General features: G+C 32.3%; 4 protein-coding genes across 5 annotated transcripts; 1 reads left to right on the top strand and 3 right to left on the bottom strand.

Moving 5' to 3' along the window:
• Positions 1-63: 63 nt before the first annotated feature.
• Positions 64-2,340, bottom strand: LOC111687318 (acetylcholinesterase). The gene is made up of 5 exons (XM_023449749.2): positions 2,134-2,340; positions 1,941-2,078; positions 1,654-1,880; positions 1,345-1,471; positions 64-1,282 (listed from the first exon to the last, which is right to left on the bottom strand). The coding sequence occupies exons 1-5, from the start codon at positions 2,206-2,208 to the stop codon at positions 110-112; spliced, it is 1,740 nt and encodes a 579-aa protein (XP_023305517.2). The 5' UTR covers positions 2,209-2,340; the 3' UTR covers positions 64-109.
• A 2,080-nt stretch (positions 2,341-4,420) lies between these two features.
• On the top strand, positions 4,421-5,690 carry LOC111687275 (charged multivesicular body protein 6-A). 2 transcript variants are annotated; one of them, XM_023449709.2, is made up of 4 exons: positions 4,421-4,438; positions 4,510-4,637; positions 4,726-4,835; positions 4,899-5,690. In XM_023449709.2, exons 2-4 carry the CDS (start codon positions 4,569-4,571, stop codon positions 5,371-5,373), a joined length of 654 nt encoding a protein of 217 aa, XP_023305477.2. In that variant the 5' UTR covers positions 4,421-4,438; positions 4,510-4,568; the 3' UTR covers positions 5,374-5,690. The 2 variants fall into 2 exon arrangements, with proteins under 2 accessions (XP_023305477.2, XP_046810878.1); XM_046954922.1 differs by lacking the exon at positions 4,421-4,438 and having other exon boundaries at positions 4,473-4,637; positions 4,899-5,373; positions 5,442-5,690.
• Positions 5,691-5,782: 92 nt separating this feature from the next.
• Positions 5,783-7,207, bottom strand: LOC111687286 (glucose-fructose oxidoreductase domain-containing protein 1). Its single transcript, XM_023449720.2, has one exon. The coding sequence runs from the start codon at positions 7,089-7,091 to the stop codon at positions 5,925-5,927; it is 1,167 nt and encodes a 388-aa protein (XP_023305488.2). The 5' UTR covers positions 7,092-7,207; the 3' UTR covers positions 5,783-5,924.
• A 157-nt stretch (positions 7,208-7,364) lies between these two features.
• On the bottom strand, positions 7,365-11,604 carry LOC111687297 (cilia- and flagella-associated protein 57). Its single transcript, XM_023449731.2, has 5 exons — positions 11,272-11,604; positions 11,130-11,210; positions 10,149-11,062; positions 9,913-10,082; positions 7,365-9,852 (listed from the first exon to the last, which is right to left on the bottom strand). The coding sequence occupies exons 1-5, from the start codon at positions 11,457-11,459 to the stop codon at positions 7,525-7,527; spliced, it is 3,681 nt and encodes a 1,226-aa protein (XP_023305499.2). The 5' UTR covers positions 11,460-11,604; the 3' UTR covers positions 7,365-7,524.
• Positions 11,605-13,456: the final 1,852 nt, after the last annotated feature.

Raw genomic sequence — 13,456 nt, 5'->3', positions numbered from 1 at the left:
AATAATAAAAAGAAAACTATACATACATATACTTAGATTAAATAAAGAAAAAATACTAATTCATTAAATGTAATCAAAAACGTATTAAACTTTATTTTTATAATAACAATCACAACTTTGAACTCAGACGTGACAAATCAGTAGCTTTATATGATTTATAAATACTTTTCCAAAATTCCATACGCGCTTGGTCAGGATTTGTTTTCATTTGGCATCCGTCGTTATCGATCGCTAAATAGTCTAATGAAAATTGTGCGTTGTCAGTTTTCTTAACTGGCAACCAATCACAGTTTATTAAACGAGGTTGCTCTCGTGGGGTAGGATTTGCATATTTAGCAAAATTTGCCCACAAATTGCAAAATTGCTTAATCAGTTTTTGATCGCGTTCAGAGATTGGCATATCATCATCAGCCATTTGAAAGAGGTAAAAAAGTTCGTCTGCGTGACAAACACCAGCTAATTTATTTAATTGGAATAATCGTTTGTACATATTTCGATCGCCATCGTATTCAAAACGGTAAAAGTACAATGGGGCTTGCGGTTGTAAGTTCGCCTGCCATTCGGCAGCCTTTTGCATGTCCACGACAAAATGATAATCCGAGAGTAGATCAGTAAAATTGTTAAACAGTTCCGGTTTTATTAATTTGCCATTGAAATAAAAATCTCTCATTTTTTTGGCAATCTCTTTAGTTTCGTTGTCTTGTGGATCGAGGGGAATATTCCTGGGTACAAATCTATGCAAATCTTTGTCATACTCTCCTATCTTCTTTATAGCGTTGACCATCATAACCAAACCTTCAGCTGAGTTATAACCCATTATTGAAGGTACATAAATTGAATTTGGTTGTTGTAGCCTCTCCAATATAGGTCGATTAATAAAACTATCGGGGCTTTGACTGTCTTCTATAACGGGTTTGAAGAGAAAAGGCAAACAACGTCTACGTTCATCTGATGTCATTATGGGTAAAGTTTTAGCCAAAATATCTTCAGGTGTTACCTTAGGCGATTGCAAAAAGTTCAGCAATTCCTTAGTATCACTTGTTTTTAAGTTCATGAGTTCAGCTAAACGGCGTGTTTTGTAGGCAGGATTTGATTGAAAAACCCATTCCATATTGGCAGTACCACTTTGCATAATGGCTTTGTGAAAAAGTTTATTGGCGTGTTTAGCCACTACGTGTAAGTGTACAGAAGATGCTCCGGCTGATTCACCAAATAGAGTAACATTATTGGGATCCCCATTGAATGCTTGAATATTATCTTGCACCCATTGTAAAGCTAGGCGCTAAAATTTAAATTTATTCGTTTTTTCTGAGTTTTTTATTCTTATATTGATTGTTATATTACCTGATCCTTAAGTCCAGCGTTTCCCCAAATACCTTCTTCTGGTAGAGAGAGAAAACCTAATGCACCTAATCGATAGTTCAATGTAACGACAATAACATCCTCTTGTATAAGGCTCAAGGGTAAATAACTGCAAATTGAGTCATTTTTTACTTATAATGATTGTTGATTTGATAAAGCAGTTATTTAAAAAAAAAATGTTAATACTAAAATATGTATATATGTACATAAAATTAATTTCGAAGCAAAAATTAGTACGCTTAATAGGCGTTTTTAATAAACAAAAATTAAAAATACAACAAAAATACTCACTAATCACTGTTTCCACTGCCAAACCAAAACCCACCTCCGTGAATCCAAACCATGACCGGAAGTGGTTTAAAAAAATTCTCTGAATTTTTTGGAACATAAACATTTAAATATAAACAGTCTTCTGATCCTATCACTTCTGCAGTAAGAGGATGTCGCTGATGAGAAACATTGCGTTCCTTCAGACAATTTAATTCAGGAACTCCAAAACGTTCCAATGGCAATGGCGACTTTTTAAATAGAAAACAATATAATTGTTGAATTATATTCTAATTGAACATTAAATTTACCTTAAAGCGTAATTCGCCCAGTGGAGGAACTGCGTAGGGTATACCCTGAAAACTTTGATAAAAATTTCCATTGGGCAAAGTTTTTTGCTGACCAACAATAATACCTGGTTTTAATTGGACTTTGATCAGTTGTGATGACTAAAAGTGAAGAAATATAGAATTATTTTTTTCTTAAATCAAACTACATGTTTACCATTCTATATGTAAAATTAATTAAATGATTAAGTCTGTTGTTTAATAAACGATTTCTAACTAAGTTAAAAAGCATTTTCTTTTCTCTCGAAATGCTCTTTCAAATGCTTATGTTATACTGTTAACGCTAAAAGTGTAATTCTAATGATTAGATTCTAATCGAATCCAAAGAAGTATGCATTAGTTGTTGTTGTAGTTTTGATTAGTGATGGCATTTTGCATTGTTTATTTTTAATTTCAAATGGTACTAAAAGAATAACAAGAGCAAAATAATTTTGTTAATAAAATAACTTTATTTTGAAAACTTTTATACATAAATGGTCGACCGACTTTCGAATAATTGTACCTTGCCTTATTAACTGTCAAGTTCCAGTCAGTAAAATTGTCCACAAATAATACTTCCATCTTAATTTAAAAATAGTAAAACACCAGAATAGATTTATATAAAAAATTGCCTACAAAAAAATCTTTTAAATTGTTAAACAATAAAATATTGTTAAAGAAATATCAAAGTAAATTAATAAAGTAGCGACATCTCTTGTTGTACAACAACATCTACAACAAACACATGTATTTTGTTTTTGGAATAATATGTCAAAATAAAATTTAAGAAAATTTTCTTTAACAACAAAGTGAACATGCAAAATCATGTCCTGAACTGATGCTGTTTCCGGACTTCTTCAAAGAGGTTGCATCATCGAAGAAAGAGGTGGGCAGTGAGGTTATTGGAAAATTATACCTTGAAAAGGTAAACCCACTTAAGGGCGAAGGTTATGAGATTATATTTACCGATGGCTCTGTAAGTCAAGATAGGACAGGATTTGCATATCATGTGCCAAGAATGGATCTTACGGTCTCATTTGCTACCGATAAAAAACTTTCGTCAATGTCTGCGGAACTACTGGCCATTGATAGAGCTCTAGATTTTGCAGTGGAAAACAACTTTGGGTCGGTGGCGATTATGACGGACTCAAAAGCGGGTATCCTTGCATTGGAAAACCCGTCCCATCCGAATTATATCGTAAATGCTATAAGGAATAAAATACGTGTATCTAACATTGATAGAGTGGAAATCCACTATATACCAGGTCATACATGTATCACCGGAAACATTAAAGCGGATAAAGCTGCAGGTGAGGCCTGCAGATCGGCTCCACATTCACCAGTGTCATGGCCACTGCCTGACGCAATATGCCATATTGAATCTATATTCTGGAGGGAATGGCAGGATGAATATGACCGCAAAAGATCTGCGAAAGGAGTCAACTATGGTAGATTGTTTCCTACCACTCATCGTGAACCATGGTTCAAGAAGATTGCCTATGATCCACGGAAGGTGAAGTCAAATAAATTAAGAATGGCGAACAGACTTTTGACAGGTCATGCCTTTTGTAATTACACGATGGCAAAGATGAACATCTGTACATCAGACAAATGTGAGAAATGTAATGTTACGGAGGACGTTTCCCATATAATTTTTATCTGCCCCAGTTTTAATGATATTAGATCGAAATATTCCCGCATTCTTGCTCATTCAGATTTGAACAGTTTTATTGAGGTAGAAGGCATAGAGGCTATTTTCACCATAACGGATTTTATCGAGGAGGCTAAATTATCTCTCTGAATGAATTTTCTGTCCGAGTATTTTTAAAATCATCAATTCATATTCATTTCACATCATATAACTCATCGCATTTCATTGAAATTATCCATGGTACCCTGCGGTTGATTCAACCAGAATTAGTGTTGGCTTTTTGTTTTTTAACACGGCCAAATAAATCTTTAGCAGTGGTGTATATCTATCGCTGTTGCTGAAGTAACTTAAATCATCAAACAAACAAACAAACAAACAAAGTGAACAAAACCTAAATATAAAATATTACTTTTAAGTTGAAAATATTAAGGATTTAATTATATTATTATATATTATAAAATTTATAACACTTTTAAACTACTTTAAAACCACTTTTGATTCATTTTTTCAACTTTTCACAAATTTTAACAAATAGCAAAACACAATTTAAAAATGGCGACATAAACAATGTTAACAATTTTCAAAACAAACTTTGACAACTAATTTTATTTTTCTATAGAAACTATAGTTAAAAAAATAGTCAGCTGTTCAAGTGATGCTACTTTATTAATTTACTTTGAGAAATATTAAAGTGTTTTCGAAATTTGGAAAATTGGAACTAACTATAGTTTCCCTTACATAGCAACACTACTACAGATTATTATACGAACATATGACTTTTGTTTACCTTCTTTGTGGTGAATTTATAAATATGAAGTATGTATGTATGTATGTATGTATTCGCATCTAAAGTAAAAAATAATTTTTGTAATAAATACGTAGAATATTTATTTTTGCATTCAGAAATAAATTCAAATATTTGTTGTTAAATATAATAAATAATAATCCAACAAATTAACAATATGGGAGGATTATTTACAAAAACTAAAAAACCCCAAAGTAGAGTAACAGAACAGGACAAAGCAGTTTTAGTAAGTAGAAAAACGAAAATTGATATAAAAAGAAACTGGAATATATTCTTTGTTTATGAACATTAATATACATTATTTTCTACTGCAGCAACTTAAACAGCAAAGAGATCGATTAAAACAATACCAAAAACGTATTGAGTTGTCTTTGGAAAATGATAGACAATTAGCTAGAAAATGTCTATCGCAAGGAAGAAAAGAGTATTTAGTAGATTGTACGCTTCGCAATGTCAATTGTAAATAATGTTTTCAATTTCTTTACAGGCGGGCAAAATTGCTTTTACGCAAGAAAAAATTTCAGGAAAATCTACTTTCAAATACTGATAAACAATTAGAAAATCTTGAAAAACTTGCCGCTGACATTGAGTTTGCCCAGGTTGAGATTCAAGTATTAGATGGTCTTAAGCAAGGCAATGCAGCCCTGAAGAAAATGCATGACATATTAGATATTAATGAAATTGAGAAAATAATGGATGAGACTCGAGAAGGAATTGAGAAACAACAAGAAATCGACTCAATACTATCGGATGCATTGACACAAGAAGATGAAGATGATGTATTAGCAGAATTAGATGCTTTAGTAGCTGAAAAAGACGAGACTACAGCTGAAATAAAACTGCCAGAAGTCCCCACAGATGCTCTACCTGAGAGTGCGAATGAGGATATAACCGAAGGAGAAAACCTGACTAAGGAAGTTAAAACAAAAGAAAAACCTGCTAAAGTTTTATTAGAAGCTTAAGTAAATTACGCAATTGAATAACTTTTTTTTTTAACAAATAGTGATGATTAATCTTTGTTGTTTTCTAGATTAATCATTATTGTGTGGCATAATTTTAGATTAAGTCCGTGTATATTTTAAAATAATTTGATGTATATATTTTAATGTACTGCTTTGTATATTATCAGTCTCTTCGTTTGTACCACTGAACATCGTATGTACGATCGAACATTTCTAACATTTATTTTTCAAGTACAATAGTACCTGAACGAATAGGCTGCTAATTAGTAAAAAAAAGTTAAAATGAAATATAAAAATAAAGTTTTTTATAAAAAGTTCTTAGAATTTTAATAAGCAATTTTTTTGAAAACAAAGCTAATCACATTTTTTTAAATTGGAATAAATAGACAAATCATATATTTATCGACTACAATCTTAAAAAAAATTTGTTCATTTATTGAAATAGAAAATACTTTAAAAAATTGTTCACATTCCATCAACGTGTTTGTAAAACAATTTGAAAGTTTAAAATTAAATTAATCTCGGCAAATTATAATTATGTTTGCTGAGCCTTACATTGTAGACATTCTGGCGAAACGCATTATTTGATCATGATTTGATGGATTGTCTGAAGTAATTTGCACCCTTTGCCAGGCCTTAGATTCGCTCGACTTTCGTATTGCCTCTAAAACAGCCTGCACGTAAAGGCCGTCCTCGAAAGTAGCTGCCGCTTGAACGGGTTCCTTGACCCATGAAGATTCTTTGCCAGCAAATGATTCTTTAAGAGCACCAATCATTTTACATAAGCCTTTGATGTACAGCCGTGGTAGTAGTGAGTCTGAGGTGGCAATGTGCAAATCTTGAACATCCACATAAACAGCCTCCTCTTTTAGTTGGGCTTCAGGTTTGTGTTTAAACACAAACAAATCACCTCCTCGGACCGACAAATGTCCTTGACTGCCGCATATCAAAACTTCTTGAGAAAACGTTTTGGCCGGAACCGTGTGACTATGTATTGATGTTGTTATTAAAGTGCCATTTGCAAGTTCCATTTGAAAATTGCAGAAGTCAGGCGCTGATATCTGTCGTATGCCATTGACATTTGTTGTGGTCTTTGTATAAGCTTTGACGACACCATGCACTCGTACAGCATGTTGATGCAATAGAAAGCTTACTAAGTCAACTACATGACTGCCCACCAAATTTAGGGCCCCTCCACCCATGGCCGCATCACACATCCAATCGAACTTGTCAGGAAATAGCGACCCCAATTGCACCCTTATATCCACCAAAGAAATATCGCTCAGAGGTCCAATTACGCCGTCTTGTAGACATCTCTTCATGTGGGTAAATGCTGGCAAAAATCGTAATGAATGATTAACCAGCGAAATTAATGTCGGATAATACTGTGAGGCTCTGACCATTTTCATGGCATCGGCCTGGTTAAGGCCCATCGGCTTGTCACATACAACGTGCTTGCCGATGCCCAAGGCCTTTACAGAAATTTCTGCATGTAAATACGGTTGACATACAATAAATACTAAATCTACATCTTTGCGTAGCAAAACATCATCAATTTTATTTGTGTAGAAAGCAATACTTTGGGCTGTGGCTACTTCTTCTGCTTCGCGTAGAGTACGACCCCACAATGCTTTAATTTCAAAGCCCTTTTCACGTAAAATAGGCACCAATACTTTAGTTATTGCACCCGTTCCAAAAACTCCAACACCTGGCAACATTATTTCGAGTATTTTTAACACAAATTTACAAATTATTCTAATTTTAATTGCATTTCAAATGCAATTTCACTACAAACGACAACAAAAATAAACGTAGCACTCAGGTTGAGTTGAATAATAAATGTCAACAAAACGCAAAGTGGTGAATTTTTTCTTCTTCTTTTTCTTTCATTGTTGCCATCACATTTTTATATATAGCTGAATATGAATTTCAATAAAATTGGAAGGAAATGTATTTATATATTTAAATAAAATAATAAAAAATATGCAAGCAAAATTAAGAGTTTTGCAAAATATAAATTTACGATTAGATTGCTTAATCAAAAATGTTTTCCAATATGTAACAAATCATTCTCAAAAAATAAAAAAAATGCAAATAATCTAAATTTCAATATCATTTAACAGTTATTATGTCGTCTAAAATCTTGTGTAATTATAAATCATCTTTTACTAAATCGCCTACAACATCATTATCGTCGTTAATTTTTGTTGATAATTCATTTTGTTCATTTTTTATAACTCCGCCTACAGCCTCATCTAAGAATTCGCTATACTCCTGATAATCTCTTGTGGAAACCTCGATTTTGTGTGATTGATTTCCTTGACGTTTTGAGATATTTTTTGATAAAGTCGTAGTTTTCTTTTTAAGATGAATTTCTCGTTTTACATGAGATTTTAAAACTTTATTTTCTTCGCGCATCTTCTCAATTTCATCTAAAAGTATAAGATTTTCCTTAAAGAGTTTATCATATTTACGTTTTAGATTCTGATCATCTTTACGATTTGTATACATTTTCATTACTCGTTCAATTTGATTTCTCTGACGCTGAAATTCGTCACGTACGTTAGCGTCGAGAGATATAAAACGTTTAAGTTCATCGTCAGTAGCATGACGTTGAAAAAGATCCTTTACCGCCACTTTTAATTTGTCGGGAGAGTTTATGAGACCAGCGACGTGGTAAATTTCACTACATAGGTTTTGTATACATTCGCGACCAGCGCGGGCTCGATGTCTTTCCAATTTCAGATCAGCAACATTGCTGAGGTATTTGTCTTTCAGTTCTTTTAGTTGTAATTCCAGGTGGGAATTGTTTTGATTGAGACCTGCCAATTCAGTTTCCATTTCCATTATATGTTTGCGTTTGTCGTTAATTTGAAATTCCCTGGGTTCTATTTGGGCTTTTAGTTCAGCTATTTTGTGGTTAAGAACCTGCTTATATTTGTCCAGTTCTTGATTTTTATGTAAAAGTTCCTGTATGCGTTTCTCCTTTGCATTAATTGCATACTCACGATCCGATATATCTTTTTGTAGGTCTTCTATATTACGATTAAGACGTCCAATGGTTCTCTGTGATTTGTTGTGTTCTTCCTTTAAGGTCTCCACTTCTTCTAGCAAGTTGTCAACGTCTTTGGTAAGACCTTCGTATTTCTTTTGTAAGACTCCCGCTTTGCCGCGCCACAATTGTGTCTCGTTGCGCTCTGTTGTCAAACGCTTTTCATACTGCAATTGAGTCTCCACCATATTCCGATCATTTTCCACCTCAACTTGACGGCAGTATTCAACGAATTCGATTTTTTTATCCTGCATTTCTTTCATCAGTTCTCTTATTAGCTCTTTTCGCTCATCCAATTGCTTTTTGTAGTCGCTCTCTAGACCCTCAATAGTATCTTGTAAGGTGCCGGCAGATTTCTTAAGTTTTTCTTCATAACTCTCCCGCAACTCCAACATACTTTCACGTAAATTTGTAAATTTTTGATATTCGATTAACATACGTTCCGAATATTGATTGGCTAAGTTGTCCAGTTGTTTTTTATGCTCCTCTTTAAGATCATTTATTTGAAATGTTATCTGATTCATCTCCTCAGTATGTCGCTCCTCAATTTCGTTATTCATGCGCTTTAGTTCCTCCAGAGCTTGACAATAACTTCGGTGCACTTCGGCCATTTGTTGACCATCGAATATTTCATTTTGACTCAGTTGGTATTGGAATTCTTCGGCTTGTTGCTTCAGGCGAATTTCCAAATTAATGATTTGCTCATTTTTTTCTGCCAATATATTACGAGGTATTAAAACCTCCTGGCTTCTAAGCAGGTCCTGGTCCATGCTTGCCACTTTTCCTTCTATATTTTCCAGTGCCCATATGGCCAGAGTACCTCCTTTAGAAATGGCAATCAACAAAGTGCCATCATATGAAAATCTCAACTTGTTAATACGAGTTATAAAAAAACGAAAATTGGTACAAGTTCCACCTCCAGCATCCAAAAATGGCAACTGAACATTGATTAGATCACCCACTTCATTACTCACAAACATAATCGAATCTGAACGCGCAAGACAAACGTCTGTTAGTTTTGCCTTTGTGGTAGTTGACGGTATCGTCAGTTCGCGAACAATTTCTGACTTTTGAAATTCTCTCAATAAACCCGAATTAGTAGCAGCAAATATTGAGAGTGGCTCGTTAAAAGTAGAACATACAGACACATACTCTGTACCTTTTTGAACGATTTCTTGAAGGCGTACACCCGTTTCCACATCCCATTGATAAATTGCTCCTTCATTTCCTCCCGATATTAAATATTTGTCATTTTTCGTCCACGAGACTGATAAAACTATGCCATTATGTCCCTTGAGTGTCATCAATACCTCCAAATTGTAGACAGATGTTATTGCGATGCTGCTGTCGTAAGCTACAGCCATTAAATGTCCATAGTTGGAATATTTGACGTCCTTACATCTTGGAAAGTTATAAGTTTTAACAATCTGTAAATGAAATACATCAATCGATGTCATAGAAGTAAACAAATCAAATTTCCGACTTACGTTCAGTTCATCCATAAATATTTGAGTTATGCGCAACTGGTCGGAAAATCCTATAGCAGCTATAAGACCAGTAGAATTCAGTTCCACTATATTGACGTCTACTTGAAATTTTCGCACCAATTCCACCTTTTCTGTTTCATAGTTCCAGATACGTATAGTCTGATCTCTGGCTAGTATTCGATAAAGTAAATGAACAGTCAATACATATCTGACTAACACTTAATTACTATACATACATGCTGTCATTATTATAGGTTTCCAGGAGCACAAAGATATATCTACAATTTCACCAATATGTATTGATGCACCCAATGGTTGAAATTTTAAATGCTTCGCTTTTAAAGTTTCCGGTACTATTAAAATACCCACATATATTTGTGCATGTTTTGTCGTCACAATAACCGTTTCCTGCTTGCTATCTATCGCCAGGTTTGTTATTTGGTATAAGGGCTCGGAATATATTGTAATGGGTATGGAAAGAATAGTTTTCCGCTCAAATTTAAATTTTGAAACCCTTTCGAATACAAAGACCGTATTAAACATTGCAAAAGCAAAGCCACGCCCAAAGGCAGTCATACAGACGACACGAGTATCAACATTTTTATCTGTTACCACTGTCTTGTGCTGATCATTTTCACGATCGAATGCTTCTTGATCCAAAAGAAGATCAAATACTTCGGCTTCAGAAGCTTTCTGACGTAATTTAAATTCTCCATTTTCCACCAAAATTAATTCATTTAAACTAGTACCAACCATTAGAAGATCCATGGCTAGAAAAGCTAGCGATGTAGTGACAAAGTTCGATTTAAGATTGTTTGTTGTATTGAATCCCTTTTCTGATTTTGTCTGCAGCAGCAAGAGATTGTTGCCTCCAACTGCCACAAGGCTCGTATCTTGGGGATTACAAGCAATACACTCTGCACTACCGCGAGCATTAGGTGGACAAGATCGACCCTCATAAACTGTACAGGATTTATCTAGGAGCAACATGTACAACATGTCAACTGGATGTTTGGTAAGAACTGTTAACGCTTTAGAATCGGCTGTAAATATTATTTGTTGTATTTCCGCATTTCTACAGGTATCAGGCAGTTCCAATGTACGTCGTTTCTTTAATGTATTCAAATCGTAAATTGAAATAGTTTTTAAACTGTAATTTGCAATATAGTCATTAATTTGTAATTTATTCTGATGATTGTTGGTGGTTTAATGTTTACCCTTTCGATTGCTCCAATATTGCTAACATTCTACGATGTGGACTAATCTGTACAATTAGCGATGTTGTATCTTCTGGCAATCTAAAATAAATAATTTTTAACATGTCTTTACTCCATATGTGTTGGGAATAATGATAATCACCTAAGAAACCTCTGTTTATTTTGAACAAAATCATGAAAAGCAATAACTCCTTCCACGGGATAAATAACCTCTTGTTGAAGATTAAAATGTATATTGCCCAAAATATCAGTTCGCAGACCATAAATATGTTTCGGACGTAAGCTTACGACATTAATTGATGATGAGTTTTCTGTTTGCAAATCGTCCATGTTTATTTTTTCTTTTTTTTTAAATTACTATTAGCTAAATATTTATGGAAAGTCCAACGTTCGGTGAATTGATCAAACTACTATAAACATACGCACGTTTAAAAATGAAAAACAAATCAAAATAAACAAGCTTATAAGTTTAATGAAAATTTATAAATTTCCATGACATTTTCCTAGAGAATATAAATAAACAAGAGAAAGTAAAATTAAATGTGCGCACAGTGACTTTTAAATTAAAGTTTTAATAAAATTAAACTGATATCTATTTTTAATTTAAAATATGAATAATATTTGTATGACTATGGTGAATAGTCTGCGCTTTAAAAAACTTAAAAAGTAAATTGTTTTAAATATTAAAAAATTTCGAACAATAATATTTTTTACTAGATTAATTTTTATATAACTGTGGCAACAGAATAATTTTAACCTCTTTACCAAAAAAAAAAAAATCTAGAATAAATATATCCTTGTTTAGTTACAACACGTTTTTAATTTCGTAAATGTTTCAACAATAACGTAACATTTTAACACACATACATTCATATGTATGTGGAAAACAATTTTTTGATGAACTCATTGAACTCAGTTTGTTCTTACGTTTAGTGTATATAAATTAATTGTACTTGTAATTTGTTAAGAAAGCTTCAATGATAAAAGGTTTTTTTCTAAATAAATCTTAAAATATCCAAAACTTTTTGTTTAAGTTTAGTGAAAAAAAAACATGCACAAATGTATGTAATCTCGTTTGTCTAGTAGATAAATATGCGGAAATTTAAAATCTGATTTTCTTAGGAAGCAGAACGAATAAGACTCTCATTAGTATCAAAATTGTTACCCCCCTAATGTACATGTTGCATTAATACTGACTAACTAGTTAACATATATCGGAGACATTTATTGCTCTTTTTTATATAAAGTAAACGTCCCTTTAATTTTAACTGATTTGAAGTTTTAATACTTATTTATAAAGTATTTAAAAGATTATTTCTATGACTTGTAATTGGAAAAAGTTAAGTAATCAAAATGTTAGAAATTTACTGCTTTTATAAATAAGATGATATCTGGTAAAAAGTCTTCAATCTCTTCAATTCAAATCTCTTCAATGACACGCAAATGAAAAGTTATAAGTTTTTCATCCAAATTTAAAACACATTCAGGTACTAGTTGTAATGAATTTACAAATTTTTTTAACAAATTTTTTGCTGGGAACTAAAGAATATACTAATTCATAGACTGGTGAATAAATTTACCCAAAGTTCATTATCTAGTCAATAGAAAAAAAAACAGAAATTTAGATCTTTTAAATCTAACACTGTACTCTAATAATTTATGTCATAGTGACAGTCACAATATTTTAATATGTAATTTAAAAAAAATATATACCAAATGGTTAACAGTTAACGTCGTGTCATATTAAGTTTATACAAATTAATCTATAAATAAGAAAAATTTTAATATAAATTTATAACATTACCACCGAAAAATGGCAGCACTGTTTTGTGTACCAGGATTAAGAGAGTATTTTTTTTAATTGTAAACAGAGAGTTTAGTTTTGCTTCCATGTGTTGTTAAATCTTTTAAAGAGTTTTTTATGAATACAACAGTCGTGTTCAATTCTTTACAATGTTTTATTCAACCTTCTGTTTGCAAAATATAAAACTATTGGACGATTGGAAATTAACAAAATCGGCTGAATCATATAAATTAAATTCCGTAATAGCTTTAGTGTAAATGTATATTTTAACGTTACATTATGGAATGTGTTGTTCATTTTATACTGTTGTATTTAAAATCCACAAATATGTAGTAAAAAGTAAAAATACATAAGTTGATTTTTTTAACGATTCAAAATTCCAATACAAAACTTTAGAAAAACTCATTTTAAAAATAAGAGTAATTTAAAAAATGTGAAAACATTATTTTAAAATAACTTGAGATATGTATCTTTTTAATAATAAATCGACTCAGAAAATGATTCTAATCCGATTGGTATATTT

This window comes from Lucilia cuprina, chromosome 6 (genome assembly GCF_022045245.1).
Source record: "Lucilia cuprina isolate Lc7/37 chromosome 6, ASM2204524v1, whole genome shotgun sequence".
NCBI classification, from domain to species: Eukaryota; Metazoa; Arthropoda; class Insecta; order Diptera; family Calliphoridae; genus Lucilia; species Lucilia cuprina.
Note: the sequence above shows the minus strand (reverse complement) of the source record. Positions and strands in the feature narration are given on the sequence as shown.